General features: G+C 36.7%; 1 protein-coding gene and 1 non-coding gene across 2 annotated transcripts in view; both read right to left on the bottom strand.

The window, feature by feature from the left end:
* Positions 1 to 36: 36 nt before the first annotated feature.
* Positions 37 to 18,902, bottom strand: part of KPNA4 (karyopherin subunit alpha 4) — a 28,492-nt gene continuing 9,626 nt past the window's right edge. The window contains exons 2-17 of the mRNA XM_054835317.1: positions 18,688 to 18,732; positions 17,742 to 17,831; positions 17,628 to 17,657; positions 17,494 to 17,546; positions 15,149 to 15,244; positions 14,937 to 15,022; positions 11,558 to 11,644; positions 10,327 to 10,496; positions 10,192 to 10,236; positions 8,730 to 8,861; positions 8,356 to 8,484; positions 6,606 to 6,710; positions 4,933 to 5,004; positions 4,057 to 4,219; positions 3,017 to 3,111; positions 37 to 1,949 (exon numbers count right to left, since the gene is read on the bottom strand). Of these exons, the coding sequence (XP_054691292.1) occupies positions 1,851 to 1,949; positions 3,017 to 3,111; positions 4,057 to 4,219; positions 4,933 to 5,004; positions 6,606 to 6,710; positions 8,356 to 8,484; positions 8,730 to 8,861; positions 10,192 to 10,236; positions 10,327 to 10,496; positions 11,558 to 11,644; positions 14,937 to 15,022; positions 15,149 to 15,244; positions 17,494 to 17,546; positions 17,628 to 17,657; positions 17,742 to 17,831; positions 18,688 to 18,732 (1,497 nt within the window). The 3' untranslated portion in view covers positions 37 to 1,850. The remainder of the gene's footprint in view (positions 1,950 to 3,016; positions 3,112 to 4,056; positions 4,220 to 4,932; positions 5,005 to 6,605; positions 6,711 to 8,355; positions 8,485 to 8,729; positions 8,862 to 10,191; positions 10,237 to 10,326; positions 10,497 to 11,557; positions 11,645 to 14,936; positions 15,023 to 15,148; positions 15,245 to 17,493; positions 17,547 to 17,627; positions 17,658 to 17,741; positions 17,832 to 18,687; positions 18,733 to 18,902) is intronic.
* On the bottom strand, positions 7,716 to 8,016 carry LOC129210449 (small Cajal body-specific RNA 7). The gene has a single exon (XR_008578505.1). It is a non-coding gene; the product is annotated as a small Cajal body-specific RNA 7 (non-coding RNA).

Here is an 18,902-nt window from a genome sequence, read left to right as displayed (position 1 = left end):
GAGGGTATATACAAAGACACAGCGAATACAACACTGTTGCAAGTTTAATGTTTATTTCCCCAAGACAGCCTAGCCTGCACTCTACTTGGATAAATTTCACAAGCTAGTTTTCCGCTGCTTCTAGTTTTAAACTTTAACCATGTTTCTGATGACAAGGAATGCTGCAAAAATACTCTAGTCCAACAAAGAGTTATGATCACAAAATAATCTTTATCCATTCTACAGTGTTTCAGAATTACCAGTTGATTTTAAAACACAAGGTAGATATAGATGCTAATGGTGGCTAATCTGGTATGTTTTATTATAGCAAACTGTTGTTCATGCAACACTTGTGCTCAAAGGGGAAGGCACAGCATTTCCTACAATGAGCCACCTTATAAAGAGTTCATTTTGTACAAATTTGTAACATCACCTTTAATTTAGTGTGCAGAACCTCAAAACTGAGGCATTACTCCAATTATAAAAACACTTGCATCCTTTTTGTGCAAGTTTTAAAAATACAAAGTTTTCTCTCTAAAGTGGCTCAAAATAGATTGTTCATGGCTGCCTACATCTAAGATAAAAAGAGTCTAAAACAATTGGATTAGGCATATTAAAGGTGTTCAAACCATGACTTGATTTGTACATCTATTCACACCTCTTTTTCGGTCTTTATTCGGCAGTACATATGCACCAAATTTCATTTTTAGAAGTTTCCATATCATTTTCATAGAAAACAAAGTTTGAAAACAAGTAACATTGAAACACAGCACGGTATTCTACCACAACAGAAACATTTGGTTACAGGACTCAACAAAATCTAAAAATGAACTATGCTGTAGATTACCACATGCAAAGGTCTTCATGTTATCTTTGAAAATGAAAAGGATGAGATTTTATTACCACATTTTACTGTTTTCTACTATTATGGCAACTTGTGTACTGCAACACAGTCTATTTGAAGGGAAATGTATGATTTTTTTCATGCAAAAATCTACAAATTAGTTTTGATGATATGGAAAGCTTTTCATAACATCAAACATTCATCTGGTGCAAATGCACAGGGAAGCCTTCCTGAAATTCTGACTTTACAAACAACTAATAAGCCATACAGGAAAGAAATTAAAAATAACTAAAAGAAAAATAAGAGGGGAAAAAAAACCAAAAAAGAAACACAGGCTGTAGGAGTAAACCAGAGTCTGCTGCTAAACCGGTCTTTGTTTTTGTGTCCAGTGTAAGTTAACACTTATGAACTCATTTTGATGATTTACTAGGTTTATTATCAGCCCCCTGAAGGCGAATCAAGCTTGCATGCGTTCACATACAGCATCACAACCATACTCTCGTACACACGCCACTCCAGGACTAGGAGCCTGCTTCAGGACTGAAGAGCCCCGTATTTGAAACACGAGCCTGGCTCCACAGCATCGAGTCCAGACATTCATTCAATGTTGTCCATTCACACGGTGCTTCATAGCAAGGCCTGGGCTCGTTCTCCTTGGACTTATATGGGCATCCTATTCTCTTATGCTTACAAGGCTTGATGATGATAGTACTGCATTTCCCCCCAATTGCTCTAGTAAGTCATTGTTCCTTCTCAGGCACTGAAGATCTTTGACCTGTAGCCCTTTTTCTTTGAACAATCTAAATAAGCATTCAGTGTGAAGTTTTTCATTACATTTTGCCACTCATTCTCACTCGCACCCACTCGCCATCTTGACTTCATTTGGGCTTTTCTGTGATTCCAAATGAAATCTTCACATTTTCTTCCCCGATTTAATGCAGCAGCGGATCCCATGAGCCAAGATTGATGGATCAAACCTTTTTTTTTTATTCAGTGCTGCATTGTACCTAACTTCCAAAATACCACTCTAAAACTGGAACCCTTCTGCTGGTACATTGGCAGATGAATTGAAACCAAATGTTCCGCCTTGTATTGCTTCTGGAACAAGGCTAGGATCTTCATCAATCTGTAACGGAACAAGAACATCATGAGTAGGAATAAAGACAAAAGCCTCACTAAAAAGGAGCCAGACAACCCTAAAGAGCATTTATCTTTTCACCTAACACACTTCCTTGCATCAAGTCTTTTTGTTGTTCTCCTCCAATTTAGTAAGAGCACTAAAATGACAAAGTAATTTAGGCCAAAATGTTTTAGCTCGTATTTAGTAGGTAGGCGACATGGCACCCAATAGTCTCTCGTTTGTGCAGTTTTCACTGCTACAAAACATTCTTTCAGTCACGCATCATCCTTATTGCCAGCTTAAAGTGCCACAGTTCTCAAGAGAAGACCAATACCATTAAATCAAGTAAGAATTAAGTCGAAACTGCAGTTTTGATTTAAATAGGTAGTGTACGGGTTACCAAATTGACATTAAACTCCAAATCCTGCTGTATATACAAAATTTGAGTTGCTAAACAAGATTTAGACCTTACTCTTTGTATAAAAGTGAAACTAGCACAAAAACTTCAATGCGGACAGTAGAGCATGAATGCAACTGAGCTCCACCATTTTGTAGAAAACATCCTCTCCCTTCATGACACTGACGTGATTGCATTTCCCTTATATGCAATTAACTTTTATGATTTAAAGTGCATACACCTCTGAAACTTTCCTTTGATTTACATTACATGTTTAAACTGAAAACATTACTCTTGATCAGCACATCCTACCTCTGAAATTACTAAAATATTCAAAATAGTTTATTTCTTAAGAAGCAGAATCTCAGATTTGGTACTCAAGTCAGCAGGGAGTTTATAAAATGTGAAATGCCAAGCTTTGAAGCTGACAGTTGAGAACTACTCTAGGCAAAGCCTAGAATTTTAATCCCTAGACATGAGGCTTAAATTAGGCATCAGATCTTTAGATACTTCCATCATGAAGAATGATAAGATATGCTACAGGTTCCAATAAGGGCTCATTCTTCACTGAAAAACCAAACGAGTGTCATGGAGCAGGCTTTAGAGCTGATGCCTTTATCTCGACTACATTTATAAACAATTACAAAAGCAGATTGCAGAGCTATTACACACTTACATCATCTGAAGAGAAGAACTGATCAATGATCTCATAAGCCAGTTTGTAGATGTCTTCATTTTCATGATTTTGTAGCTGTTCAATTTTCTCCAGGCCTACAATAAATACACAAGAAATGTAATGGAGTTCAGACAAAACAACCTCCCTCTCCTTAAAGCCTCATCACACAGAATAATTAAGAACAAATCTAGGAATAAAGTGACCACGAATAAGATACTGTTAAATTAATTTGACATGCTTAAAGCGTAAGAACTTCTTAGAGATTTGAGGAAATATATTAAGAGACTGAGGAATACCATGACCAAAAAAAAAAATTTGTATAAAAGGTCACTTCCAGCAGCAATAGTACTTCCCTTCTCTTCCAGCTATGAGTACTAAGCTAATCAGTGGTAATATAGCAAGGGCCAAGCACTAGGACATGCTCCTTTTTCACAAAAACATGGTTTTTTAAACCATCACAAATCAATTAAGCTTCCCCCCCCCCTCAAGATTTTGTATTTTAAAGACTATTCAACTCCACATTAACAAAATCCCACCGTTTTTTACCTGTGCCCAAATTTCCTGTCACTGTTCTTTCATCCTTGAAGGATTTCAGTTAACTTAAATAGCAGCCAATATAGAGAAAGTCTGAGCGCTATCAGGAAATCAAAGCTATCATATTTCTGCAACCATTCTATGTAGATTTCACACACACACACACATATTCACCTGGGCATGCCCTGAACATGATTAAGGTAAGCATATTATCCCTACATTAACAGAAACTTATTTGTCAGGTACACCAGACTGTTAGAAAATTGGCAACTAGAACTTTATTGCCGTTATCCAGCTCCTTCACATTTTACCTGATCATGAATGTAATCAGTTAGGGAAAACTAAGTATATTCATTCACCTTAGAGGAACAAGAAGATCACGTTTAAAAAAAGGTTTGCTTAAAACATGTGTGCTAACACACAATAAAGCCGACAGCCTATGCATGTGGTAGGAAGCCAAACCACCAATTTCTGAAAAAACAGTATCAAAATATTAAGCATCATACCTCCACACTCCTCTATAAGATTGGCTATGGTTTCCGCTTCATCTTCAGCCATTTTTAATATATTACTTAGTCCATCCAGAACCACTTGCACAACTTGCGCATCTTTTACTGTCAGCAAATTGCAAAAGGGAGGAATTACATTTTGTTGAATTAAGTATGCCACCTGAAGGGGGAAAGCAAATAGTTACATCAGGAGTGTGACAGAAGTAAAGACAAGTTTAATGAAGTCAAAGTACTCAAAGTTACTCAACAAGGTAGAAGTATTCTGTAGCCATCACTTTCAAAAATTCTTGGTTTAGAGCATGAAAAGATAACATTTATGAATTATGTTACAAACATATTTCAAGTCTAGAACACACAAGTAATAGATACTGTGAATTTTTCAGTTAGACAAGGAGTTTCAACCTCATCTTTAAAGAATGACACCACCCCCCTAACCCTGCCACAAATTTAATATTCTGGACTTACGAGGAACCAGTGTATTTCTACTCAATGGCTATTAGCATTACAATTATCACAGTCTTATTCATAGGGGAAAAAAAGTAGAAAGATGTCGAATGACTCCATTCAGGCTCTGAGAGTCTTGGTCTCTCATAGCTACTACGCCATCCTAACAGAAGAGCTTCCATCCAAATCCCCGCTGATACTCCTTATCTCAGGTCATTCCAGAGACAACTGAAGTTCACTTGTAAATCCCTTGTGGAAAAGGGAAGTGTTTCTGAACCGAGGGGTTGGGGGACATGGACAGGGACGAACACCACACATGACACAGACATTCATAATCCTGGCACAGAAGTTGTCTAACCCAACCAGCTGGTGTACTCTCTCAAATGCACCCGAGAAGGATAATGGACCTTTTCTTAAGGTTTGACTCACTTGGTCTTTTCTTCCGCTGATCGTTAAGTTGCTTATTGCCCAAGCAGCTTCTTTCTGAGTACCAAAGTCACCCTAAAAATAAAACCATAAATAGAACTAATTACATAAAGTTTTTATGTAATGTAGTATTCTAATAAAAGCTTGCATGGTATCACCATATCAGTTTTCAGTAAGCAAGGAAGGTAACTAACAAATCCTGTAGATGCCTGAGTTGGCTCACAGAACATTCATCCCTTCCCTGCAACTGTGTTTTTAAATTGATTTTCCAGAGGAAGGGAAATTTGTTTGCATTAAAGTAAATAAAGTGTAGTACTCCACTCTCACACATTCCTTATCAACAGCTGTCATATTACAGTGAGAGATAAGCAGTAAGTGTCAATTTTGATAAAACACTGTACATACTATAACTGTATCTGCCTCAAGTTAGTCAGCTTAACTCTGCTTACTAAATTTAAAGAAAAAGGTCTCCAACTCTTTTCTCAGTGATCAATAAATTGACAGTTAACTGAACTATTTGTCAACAGCTATATGTTACTTAGGAGAAAAGACAATTATTTCTTCAGTCTCAACCCTAGCCTATAAACTGAAGCAAGAAACTGCATCTTTGTCATGGGCTGAACACATCGTAAGGTTGGTATTTCTGGCTTCCTTCCACACTTCAGGAAAGAAAAATCAAGTCATGAATAAAACAAAAAGTAGGAAATGTTTGAAAGATATGTTTTGCTGTTCCTGTTTAGAAACATGCTTGCAGCTACCCTTCTTTCTTACAAGGCAGATCCTCGGGAGCACAACGTGGTTTGAAAAGCTAATGTTTTAAAAGACACTAACGCCCAACAACTGGAAAGGAATACAGGTATTTGAAATGATGATCCATTAGCATTCAACCTCTAGTATTCAACAAGTAATGAGAGACTTTGTGAAAAAAGCATGAGAAAAGCATTCAGAAGCATTTGCAAACAGCTACTCGACTTTACTATTTAATAAAAAAGGTAATAAAAGCATTCATCTCAACAAGCTTCATCTATTACTGAAAAGCAGCATACATCCATACATGCATACAGTCTGCTGCTTTTCTATGGGAAAAAACTCTGAACACACAAAAGCTACAATTATTTTCCATGACAACCTATTTTTTGTTGATGCAGTTTTCCTTGTTAAAGAAAAAATACATGGGACAACCCCAGTACATAATCAAGTGTCACAGATCTTTATTCAGAATGCTCTCACACTAGATAAATGCGGCAACACAAATAGGTTAATAAATGCCACTGTTGAGCACCTCCTTGTGTTTCCAGATAACGTGGGGGAAAAAGGATGAAGTCCTTAAGCTGTGGCAAAAAGCTGCTCCCACCCACACCTCTTCACATATGAGAGTAAACAATTCTATCCCCATTGTTTACACAGTGAGAAAAAGAATTTAAATGGGATTTAGAAGGAACTGAGACCCCCGATCTGCTTCCTTTCCCCACTACATCTGGCACTTATCTCACAGCACTTCACAAAAGAACATCAACAGTAATGTATTTTATCTTGCAACATACAAAAAATGCTCAAGGGTATAGTTTACCCCTGCCCCCCACATTTACAGTGCGATGTAAAACATGAAGCAAGGAATTCAATGTCACTTTCCCCAATTAAGGAAACAAACTGTTAAATCCTTCTTGTTATCTAACCTTATCTAGAAGATGTATTATCATTGGAACAAGGTTTGCATCTATTACTGCCTGAACTTGCTGCTGGTTTCCTGCAGTGATGTTAGATAGGAACCACACTGCTTCCTGCAAAATAAAAGCGTGTGAGAAATTACGAATTCAGATAGTCTTCTATATCATATTTTATTTTCACTCCAGCAAGATTTTATACATGCACATTTTTAGAGCTGCAATTTATACACTAGCCAATCTTAAATACAATTAAGTATTGTATTAGTTTTATTGCACATAGCTGAATTCCTAGTAAGTAGACTAGACATACACACAACAAAGCGGACAGCCTCGCCTTAGGAGACTCCACAAAACTCTTCAGTCTTTCATTGTTCCCAAGTTACAACCAAATACTCCACATCCACAGATTAAAAGGAAAAATTATTTGGAGACAAAAGTCACAAGGCTACAAGTAAGCACTCATCATCGATTCCATTACTGAGGATGAACGCTATAGCAGTTTTCAGCCAATGGTCAGGTGAGCTCCTAAACGCATTACAGCATCATGTTTTCCAGACATGAGAGTGGTAGAAGACAATTATGTTCTTTACCTGCTTCATAATTTTTCTTTTCTTAGCATCAGTCATCAAGAACATGCAACCCCTATTACTCAAATGCTTGCTTTTCGAGAATACTGTAGAGTTATATGACCCTTTATGATCATTCTGTCCATAAGCCCGGGACTCTCTCCTTCCAGCAACACCCAACAGCAGGTGCCTGGGAGAGTGGGTAAGAAGGGATCTTTTCCCCAGTAGGCCCTCCCAGTCCTGAACAGCTGAAATTTTGATCTAAGCCAAAGACTATCTTCATTCTTATGTTAAACAAGGATCCAGAGGCCCTCTCCAACCCCCTTTTTAAGTGGGAATCTGTACTTCAGTCAAGAAATAAGTTTTACATAAAATTTTAAGTATATTCCAGCATTGAATTTTTTTATTCTTACAGTTGATAAATTTCTCCCTTCCTAGAAACCCTCCATCACTCCTCAATTCCCTTCTCCTCTCATCTGGTATGAGAACTTTAGACAAATATTTCTCTCAACACGAGATTCAGAAATTCTCACATTTCATTCAACTGAGTCTCTCAGATCAGATCACAGGATCACTTTCATTAATGAACCTGTTAGAGATTTAAGATGCCTAGGCTTGTCTTGGTGGGCTTGTTTTGGGCTTTAATCATTGGCAACGTTGTAAAGTGGCACCCCAGAACTTAACAACATGCCTCAGATGCACTCCGGAATCAGCACTGCATTATCAGTGCCCCCGTTTAAAGCCTTTTCTATACACGCACGCACACACACATTCCCCACACCCCACCCCCAGTCCATTTATCACACACACTCCATTCAAAATGACATCCCATTATCTCTATTTCATCACTTCCAAGAGAGTCAGTTTAATTAAAGTGACATTTCACATATCAAGAACTCTAACTTTTAAGTCAACAGCCAGAATTACAAGATAAAGCTTCAATTTCATAAAAATTCAGTTAGGAGAATCAGGAAGCAACATTCTTGTCAAGTACAAGTTTGCAGCTCCTTAGAGCATTTTCTTTAGCTGTTAACTTCAAGAAAAATTTCAGCACCCTGCCTGCTCTCGCCATAAACTGATATAAGTAGTCAATTACTGAAATCTCTACCACACTATGTAATGTAGAATCCAAGACAGCTAAGCCAAATATAAAAAAAAGTTATCAATTGGGTTAAATCTCTGCAGTTACTTACCTTATTAATTTTTTCTTTGGGATGTGTCAGAAGTGCTGGAAAGTGTGAAAGAGCTTCACAATTCAGAACTACCTGTGTCTGTTCATCGGTACCAGTGACAATGTTTCCTACAGCTCTCAGTGCAGCAGTCTGAAACAAAACACTTTCTTTAAAGAGAGTATGTAAGGTAAGCATAGAGTTTTCTTTAAAGAGTTTTTAATCAAAGATTTTTCTAGTCAAGCACGTTCTTTCTAATAGCAGAAGATTTTATGCAAATGCTGTACCACACGGGAAAAAGTATTCTTTCAATTTCAATGTGAATGACAAAAAGAAACCAGCTACTTTCTCTAGTATTACATTTTTAGCAACACTTCCTTAAAGTTCTCCAAACTCACTTGCACTTTAACTTCTTGATGACTGAGAAGAGGAACCAAATGAGGGACTATTCCAGAGTCTATCACCATCTGGATCTGTTCATTGCCAGCATCCGTTAGATATGAGAGTGCCCAGACTGTATCTACCAATATCTAAGAGTAAAAACATGTATTTGCAATTAGTATAGAAGTATTCCAAGTCTTAAAAAACCTAAAATATAAAACAATTATAATTGTGAAGTCAGAATTGATGCAATACAGCAAAAAACCCACTTTGTTTTACAAGCTTCATACATTCCACTCCACAGAAGTCTAAAATACAACTGCTGTTCAACCTGTTCTAGCTCCAAAGAATATACAGAGATTAAAAAAACAGCTAAACTGCTAACAACAGCGTAAATTCTGAAGGATATAATAAAAGCGATTCAATTATATCTGCTCTTTCCTTACGTACTGGTGGACAATGTGAGATATGAAAGACTTACCCCTGGAAGGAAGATAAAGCCTTATGAAAATATTAACCTACAGGCATGTGGCACTCTCAAACCAATGAGCATCATATGGCATCAAGTTATTCTTTTCTTGATATTCCTCCCCCAAAATTTAAGAAAAGCTTTGACTTTTTTTTTTAAAGTCTGGTTAAGCAGCATTTAAGACTGAATTTCCTCTGTGTGTGCATACACAGAAAAGCCAATTTAAGTAGCAGTAAATCTGGACATTTCGAGTGACAGCTTACAAAAAATTGAATGAGCATTCTCTCAGCTGACAACTCTTGACTGATTCACAAATACAGACATTTCAAAAAATTCAGATAAGCTTAACTTCACCTACTTGTATACAAGAAGTTAAATAGTATCATTACTACGCAAACTTTAGTTAAATATATTTAAACATACTTTGGTAAAGCACTGTTGCCATTAACTCAGACAACTGAGCTACAACTTCAATAGGAAGCAAAGAATTAATCTGAAACAATTCTGACTTTCATTTAGGCAAAAAGCTGACCCATTTCATAATTGCAGTAAAGTCTCACTCATTTACTTCACTATTAAAATAACCTAATTTTCTTATTTAATACCTCAGAGTTACACCTAAAACTAGCATTTTACATATTCAGCAGACACTCATTTTTCTTTCATTGACACAATTTTCACTACCTCAAACTTAAGTACTAATCAAAAAAATCCTGTATTTATCTTTAAATGAGTGTTCACAGAAACACAACTGAAACTGCATTTTATCTTTAAGCGTAGGGAAAGTACATGCAAACAAGCACTTGCAAAGATACAGAGAAATACCAGGCAAAAATTGTAACTGATGCTTAAAAATAAGCAGTTAAAGATACCAAAATACATTTGCCATAATGAAAGAGAACATCACAGATTTTTTTTTTTTTAAAGAAAAAAGGTAATTATGGCAAGCTTTGTATTTCAGCTAAAAACTATACCAGAACACAAAACTAGTTTTAAGTGGTGTTACTTACATTTACATCTGTGTGGTGAATTAAAACACAGAGCGCTGGAAGGATCTAAGGAGGAAAAGAAGCACCTGACAGTTATTTTTAAGGCAGATACATACTCAACTTCAGTTTAGTTACACTGAACAGTAACTCAGTCACCTCCTGAATGGTTTCCATCGGCGGAGGAGGATCTTTGTGACGGCACAAGTTGACCATGACCCAAGTAACATTTCTTAAGAAAGTTATGGGAATAGATGGGCTGATGAAGGACAGCAGTGGTTTCACTACTCCAAGACTAATAACGTAATCTCTACACTGGGGTCCATCACCTGTTGAAGACATCAAAGAATTATGAAGCCAAAGATCATCCCGTGCCATTCACAAAAAAATCTAACTTCTGCACACTTAAAACTTCAGTTATATAAAATGCATACAAAGTTAAAGAATATGGGCCTTGGAAAGATGCATATAAATATATATATGATAGATGTATCTATATAAAGACACTTTATATTGCTTCATTTTGAACTACTCATTAAAAACTGCTAGATTCTTAACAGAAAAGTGTTCCATGATTTATAGCAGGTGCACAGGCTGGGCTGGTGGTAGGCAAGAAAAAGGGGTGGTAGACAATGCCAAACCACCGAGAGTAGTTCATAGCCCAACAAATTCCTTAAGAACCCTTCACAAAGTTTATAATCAGTACTAAACCACCCCAAGAGTAGTTCAAAGTTGCCTGAAAACAAATATTGTCATCTTCATATCCGAAAGATAAACACTTTCATCACTGCCCAAGTATCACTACAGTTGCCTCGAAAGCAGCATCTGACTTGTACTGCACTAATATCGCTAACAGCTTGAGGCAGTTACCATACTGTGGATTTTGTTGGTTTGCTTCTTAAGAAGGACTAGGCATTTCTAAAATATCAGATTGTAGAAATCTGAGTATGTCAGCACCTCATTAGTCCTCAAGCACTACACATATAGTTCAGGGCTATAAACCACAAAGCCAATGCTTCCACAAGAAGAGGAAAAAATCAAGTGAAAGATTGAATGATCACACAACTTCTCTCGAATTCAATACAATGTATGTAAGCTCAGGCACAATTTCAGAACTCAATGCAAAACAGCTATTATTTTAACAATGTGCATGTTTGTTTGCCTGTAATCCCTTTCCTGTACCTGGAAAGAAAGCCTATAATCATGTGTTTTCAGGTGCACACCATTGATACCCAATGGAGAAAACAGGAATGAATTAAGAACAGGGTAATTACCAGGTCTTTTGTCTCATAGTTGAGCATCTCCAAGTTCTAACACAAAATCCTACCTAGTTTATTCATTCAATACCAAAAGGAACTTAGAAGTTTTTAGTGGCAGGAGTAACACAAACCTATGATATTTCCTAAAGCCCACACAGCTTGCTCACAAACATTTTGATGAGGTGAATGCAGCAGTCTCAGAAAAAGTGGCACAGCATCTGGAAGATATAAACAAAATCCCATGAAATTTTAAGAAATACATCTCTCAAAAGACAAAGTAGTTCACATACTTACATCTTAAATAAAATTTCAGTACTGCATGAAAAATTTTTCTCCTGGTTAAGTATTGGTCAAAACTTTACTAACTTCCCAGACAATACTGAAATAAAACACACTAACAATTCTTCCTTCACTGCACTTTCTCATAGAGCCTGCACTTCAGAGTATTATGAAAGCAACTCTTAAAATAACCTGACATTTGTTTGTAAGTCTCACAAGTTCACTGAAGCTTGTCAGGACTCCAAATTTAGTTATACTTACTGAATTTAGAAATTCCGTGCCAAGTTATCAGAACCAACTGCAACGTAGTAACTGTTTAAGACTAACCTCACTCATTCAAATTGGCCAATGTAAGAGTCAGTAGGTAGAGATCTACATTGACTGGTAACTTAGAGGGAAATACAGGGGTTTAATTTGTTTCAATTTTACTGATTTACAGCATCCTATATCATCCATCACATCTTTAGTAGTAGTGAAGTATGTGCCAGTTGCTGGTTCTAGCTCATGCAGAAAGCTAACTACTGAAGGATCTTCTGTACACACTGCCAGCGTGGAGCTTCAGGCAACGCCTTGGTGCAGAACTTCACCTGTGGCTCAACCCTGGTTGATTGAGCGCACACAAGCAGACACACAAGGTGAACTGTACCAAAAGAACCTCCTGCTGCAGAAACAGATGCACTACTAAAGCGCCAAGTCACTGTGTACTTTCCCCTAATATTTCCAAATTCTGCATTCAGTATCCTTTGATAACAATTATCAAGCTAAATGCACAGCAACAGCACTGTTTCTACAGATCTAGTTGTCTTGGAAAGTTCCTGAAAGCTAATACAGATGCATTCCTCAACGTGAAGTCTCCTTTTCCAGCACTAAGTTTTGACTCTACTCAATCTAACGTACCAGAATCACCTAACTGATCACCGCAGAAGAGATTGTTTCAAATGCTACTGCTTTATGACAGAAAGAGCCAACTGACTGAGCGTATAGAAAAGGGTTCAAAAGGCAACACACAAAACTCCACAATTGTTATCAAGGCAGCTACTTGTCTATCCTATGTGGGTGTCAGACAGGAGAATGCTCCTAATTCTTAGCGCTAAAGCTACGCCCATGTTTCAAACACATTCTACATGCACAACATTTAGACAACCAATTATTTTTTTAATCCCAAGCACTAAGGTGCTTGCTTACATGATTTGAACATCAGTTTAGTCTGTAAGAAACCCTCATTTACTTTAGATCAGATATTTCAAGAGAGGCTGGTATTTTTAGTTAGATTTTTTGTCAATGTAAAACATTTTTTGCTAGAGGAATAACTCACAACAGAATTCCTACTAAATAAAGGTATTTTACAATGCCTGTATGCAAAGAGAAAAAGCATCCCCAGGAAGCATATTAATAAGTACTTTTGGAAATATTACAACAGACCATCTTTTTCATTGAAATAAATCATTACCAGAAATAAACCATACTTTCATGTTATAGCTACTGAATTGGCTAATATAGTGCATACATGCAGACCTAGCTGAATCAAAGATCATCACTGAAAGAATTGCTATATTTGGAACCCATCTTCAATCCATTGATAAGCTAGGTTTAAATAAAAAGCAGTGTTCTAGATCAGAGGCATGGGACAGGTTATATAGTAATTAGATTTCCAAAAGAAAACTCAGGATGCAACTGCAAAAGGAAGAGGAAGATAGGAAAAAGGAAAATTAAAGTATTAGCAAAGACACATACTACAACAGACTGTTAACAGAGTTCATAAATACAAAGGGCAACTGATCTTGCAACCAATGCAATCTCAAAACATATATTCAATTAAAAAAAAATCCTTTAAGCTGAAGTCACCTGCCTTAAATTCCTTCACATCTGCTGTGGAGAATTAACCTATTTTTCCAGTTAAAGACTCTTGAAAGACACCCAGCCATTTAACAGAGAAGATAGTATTCATAAGAAAGTTCTTAGCACATTGGGTTTTTGGGTTTGTTTTGTTGGTTTTTTTTTCTTCAAAATATAAAGCCAATATACAGTTTGTGAGAAACCTATAACTGCTCAGCACTAACAATGAAAAAGAAACAATCATCTTTGATCACTAAAGTGAAAAAGTCAGTCATGGAATATACGTAACACACTGACAGTTCAACACTTAAACAGCACCACACATCTTAGAAACTGTACTTACTACATTAAATAAGAGTTCGAAGTAGTTCTAAAAGAAGTCAGTATATGATGGTTGTGGTGGGAGGGTAAACACACAAAGATCAAGCATAATTCTGTGTCTTTTCATTGTTGGAAGCACAGCATGTTTAATGGTATCAGCAGCGTGCACTGCAATACAACACTGATTCCAACCACTAAAGCTACTGGTATCTCACATAATTTAAGTTTTGTGGGTTTTTCCCTTAAATTTTCAGCAAAAAACTTGTTTTACTGTACATCCGATTCTTCCACAGGTCTCAAGAAGCTCTGCTGTTTTATTCACTCAATTCAAAAAGTGTGCAGACACTTAGTTCTGCTTTACCAACAGTAGTACTACTTCAACTTAGGGAGTGTTCAGAGCACAGAAGAAAGTTTGTTTTGCTTGGTAGCTCAGATTCCAAGTCCAACAACAAATTCTTTTCCATACTTCAGATTCCTCAAAATATGAAGGACAGCGGTTTTTCTTCAACTTAATTTCGGAAGAGAGTTCGATGTCAGGCACTCTCTGGACTTGGTCCACATCTTTTCCTCCCTCTTCACAATAAGACAGAAAATCCCTCCATGGGAGTATTTTTAGGGTTTTTTTCTGGTTTTGTTTCAGGTTTTTTTGTGGGTTGTGGGGTTTTTTTAAGCTTGAAAACTGGAAACCAGCAGATATCGACTCTGCTAAAATAGCGTGAGTTTCCAGAAGAGGTTACTCACCATTAGGAAACCCAACTGAATTTAAAATCTGAGAAAAATGAAGAACAAAAGCAGGTGTGCGCTTCAACTGATGCTGCTTGCCAGAGAAGAGGTAGAACATCTGGCAGGAGACTTCATGGGCAGGTCCTTCAGCGACGTGCCTGTGATTGACAACTCAATTTCAACCATCCTGGCTACCGCACGAAAGGACCAACCCTAACATGTGGATTGGTGAACATGCTTGAGACAGAGAGGAACAGGAGTGTGGATGCTCTTTACAGTATCATTCAGATGATCGTACTTGTGGAAGCTACAGTGTGTGCTTTATCAATGATCAAATACTGTTGGACTTACTAGATTGAACTACGGCCTGTGTTTGTTCAGAGGTTCCAGAGGCAATGTTTGTCAAAGCCCATGCAGCTTCAAACTGTAAAGAAGGACTGCAAAATAAGAAAAAAAATAATATGATTGTAACGTGAGTTTTCAAATCAGACACCGTAGCCACATTAGCTAAATACCAAGAATTCTTGCAACAATTAAACATTCTGAGTTTCAGAAATACTCACTTGTCATCTCTTTCAAGACAGTGCACTAAAATAGGTAATATTCCTGATTTTATTAGATCGTCAATTGGTGGATTGCGATCACTGGAAAGCAGCTTTCTGTTTAGGAAAAGGAGAAAATACCAGACTTAGCAGATAAATCACAGAATGAGAAGTCATGACTGGAAAGGATCTCTGGAGGCTTAGTCCAGCCTTCTGCTCAAAGCAGAATTATTGCTGACACTGGAAGAGGTCAGTAATGGCTTCCTGTAGTTGAGTTTTGGAAACCTCCAAGCACAGAGATCCAACAACCTCCCCAGACAAACTGTTCTACTGCTGCACTACCTGCTGGGCTGGGAAGTTCTTCCTCAGTGTGACTCTCATACTCTCAAAGACAGAGCAGGATTTGTTTTCTCCACTTCAAGTGAAAATAACTAATGCCCAAAACTGAAATTACTGACTATTGAAAAACTGAAGCCATTGCATTCATTGCCTGTTTCAGTTACCATGTTTTCTCTGTCTACTTTTGAAGTTTATTACCAGTCAGCAAAATAAAGATCACCAGAGTTATTCAGTTACACCCTCAGCCTCTTCCTCCTCCACCCAAACAAGGGAGATAAACAGATCCTGGCTGCTTTGACAAGAAAGGCAGAAACTTGCTGGTTCTTTATCACCTTGCTCAGAGTGCAAGGATTCACAAAGTACAACTGCAAAGAACAGAAGTGTACAAATTTGTTTCAATTTTTAATCCCTTTATCTTCACCCTTCTGCAGCGAAGGAATTAAGGAGAATGAAGGAAGCTTCTTGGAGGGGACAACTTGGGCTGCCACACCAAATTTTTACTAGCAGTGGGAAGAGAGATACTATATAGTCATCTCTTCATATGCCAGCCTATTCACAACCACATGAAAGGCTTGACAGAACACAATAATTGGAAATCAACTTTCCACTGCTGCTTTATCCTGAAACCTATCACTGGTGTGTTAAAGGGGGGAACACAGGGAAAGACAAGAGATGAAAAGCCAGAGCTGCAGAACAAAATACCTCAGAAAACTAAGCAACAGGGAGGATCTGAACACAGATTATGTGAAGACTCTTCTAATAATCAGATACGCATTTTCAACTTCCAAGTAAAGGAGATTCCTTTTAGAAGTGAAGACAATTTACATCTACAAGCTTATAAAAATTAAGAAACAAAAGTGTACTTTCACTGATTTTTGTTCAGTGACAAAACAATCATAGTGCAGTCTATTCACAAACCACCTGCTCAAACAGGTAGAGAACTCTACTACAAGAATCAAATAAAACTTCAGGTTTGGAGGAGTTTGAGAGCTTTTTGTTTAGTTTTGCTTTTTCTTAAGCACCTCTAATGAGTTTTCTGTCCTTCATGTTCCAGTTGTATGTTTTGGGGATTAGACTTGGGCAAGATTTTTCCTTCCTCTTCCAGCTTCAGGCCAAAGGATGGCACAGATTCAATCAAGACTGAAAAGCATTTGTTTTAATCTCTAAAATAGACTTTAATGCCTTTCCAATAATGTAAACTGCACTGTTTTAAATTAGTTTTCAATTTTAAAAAATAGTTACAATGGTAAGAAATCCGCATGGACGTTCCCATTTATTTTTAAATCAGGCTTAATTCAGTGTACTTTAGTCTAAAAGTGTTCTACATGATAGTACCCCGAGTTGATTAAACTTTAATGAAGGCAAGGTGCCCCATGGAAATAGGCAAAGAAACTTTTCTTTCACTATCAGTTTCAAATACATTAGCTCCCAAAAGTCAAAGTGACTTCCAATTCACTTGACTTCTCTTTGATCTGGAAGTCTTCCATTGCACTTGAATCAATTCCCTCAAGCACAGAGGGTAAACAAATACAAAGTTGTAGCTTTCTGCTACAACAACAACAAAAGCCCAATAGTTCATGAAACAACAGTTAAATACTAAATTTATGCAAGGAAAGTTTTAAGAGTACTTTAGGCTCACTTCTTGAAAACATACAATTCCTCTTAAAGTAAAATGTGGTTTTAGTGGCCTAATCCATGACAACTCTAGAAAAAGGATTATGACAGTTCTTTCTGTATTTAAGGCTAAAGACTTTATAGTTCTGCTAATTATATGTTTTACTCTACTTGAGAGGCATCAAGTATTGCATTAAGATAAATCCTAGTATTTATATATAGTTACTGAAAATCCTGACTACTTTGAAGACCTAGGTATTTTGATCTTTTCTGTAAAGTTCTATTTATCAAGTTTTCTTTTTCAAAATCAGTAAGTGACATACTTTTTCTAGTTAAGCTAGAACACATTTTCTGAATTTAAGAGTATGATAAAATAAGAATAAAACCAGTATATTTGAGAAGCGTGTTCTTACCTTGCAGCCTGCACAGCACTTAACTGTATACCCTGGTTGTCACTTGAAGCATTCTAAAAATAAAAGAGAATTTAATCTTTTCACATATTTGTCACCATGGCATGAAGAATGGTCAAACAATTTTTTTTTTTTACCTGTACTATTGCCTCCAAAGAAGTGTTTTGCTAGAAAACAGAAACAAATGCAGTTAGAAATGTCTTTTAAGTACATAAAAAGAAGACATGCTTGAGAGTTAAGTTAATTCTTACCACTCTGAAGTCACCATCTATATCAGAATCTTCACAGATATCTTCATGGGGAACATTTCTCCTCTTTAGAAGATGCTCATCTCTTTTGTTCTTAAAGAGAAAAATGATTTAATATCTTTAAAACTTTGATTAAGGGGGCAGGGGGGGTGTTAAGAAGGGAATAGAAGCTTCTGTTTTAAACAAGCATCATAAACATGCTTTCACTGATACTGTTGAAATTTCTGGCATTCAAGAAGTTGGAAAGGGCTGCACAGAGGAGCAACGCTTTGGAAATCTCTTCATGATTTTTCTAGAATCGTCCATCCAAGCTTATCTATACTAGGAACTACTTTTGCAGGGAAGTTTCATGTGCACACATCCATCACCACTGACATTACAACCTATTTGTCATGATTTATAACAAGACAAGGCAATTCCCAGAGGCTAGTTTTCTGTTCATCCTACAAGTAAAATACTTCAAGTTACGATTGCTTTTCTCAAGAGTTAGTTTTCCAGCAATTCTAAACAACGTTATCTTCACACAGACACTCTTTCACTCTTATTTGTGTGCTGAACTACTGTTTTGGGAAGGAAAATAGCTTTGTCTACAGAATAGCAGGAACATCTGATTTTCGAAGGAAAAATCATAAGCTTTTTCTATTTTTTTATATTAAAAACCTAGCTGGAGAAGCTTCAATAGATTACAAATAACATTCTGCTTTTCAGGACAAAAATTATGGAACTTCTAGTACCAAGTATGGTAACTTCAGAACTTTCTTCTAAACCAAAGTACCTTCACAAAATTAGTAAATACAAAGTTTAACAATGGCGTTCTTGGTGGACTAAAGAACACAAAACAGTTATCTTTTTCCTTTTTATTTAAGCCTTTAACAAAAACTTTTACGTTTTACTGAAATACGAACATAGCCAAATCCCATTTGGCAAGAATAATGCTAAGTCATCTCACCTTTCTCAACTCCACAACAACTTCATTTCTTTGTCTTCTCATAGTCTGAAAAGAATCAAGATCAAAGTAATTATGTTCTGAATCTAGATCAAGTAATTTAAAAAGTTATTGCACAACTATAAGTTCATACATTTTAAACAGCACTTGTACACACAGGATTTAATTTTCATTATAAAAGTAGAAATCCAACAGGAAATTGAGATAACTATTTCTGC

The sequence above is a fragment of the Grus americana genome, chromosome 9 (genome assembly GCF_028858705.1).
Source record: "Grus americana isolate bGruAme1 chromosome 9, bGruAme1.mat, whole genome shotgun sequence".
Lineage (NCBI taxonomy): Eukaryota > Metazoa > Chordata > Aves > Gruiformes > Gruidae > Grus > Grus americana.
Note: the sequence above shows the minus strand (reverse complement) of the source record. Positions and strands in the feature narration are given on the sequence as shown.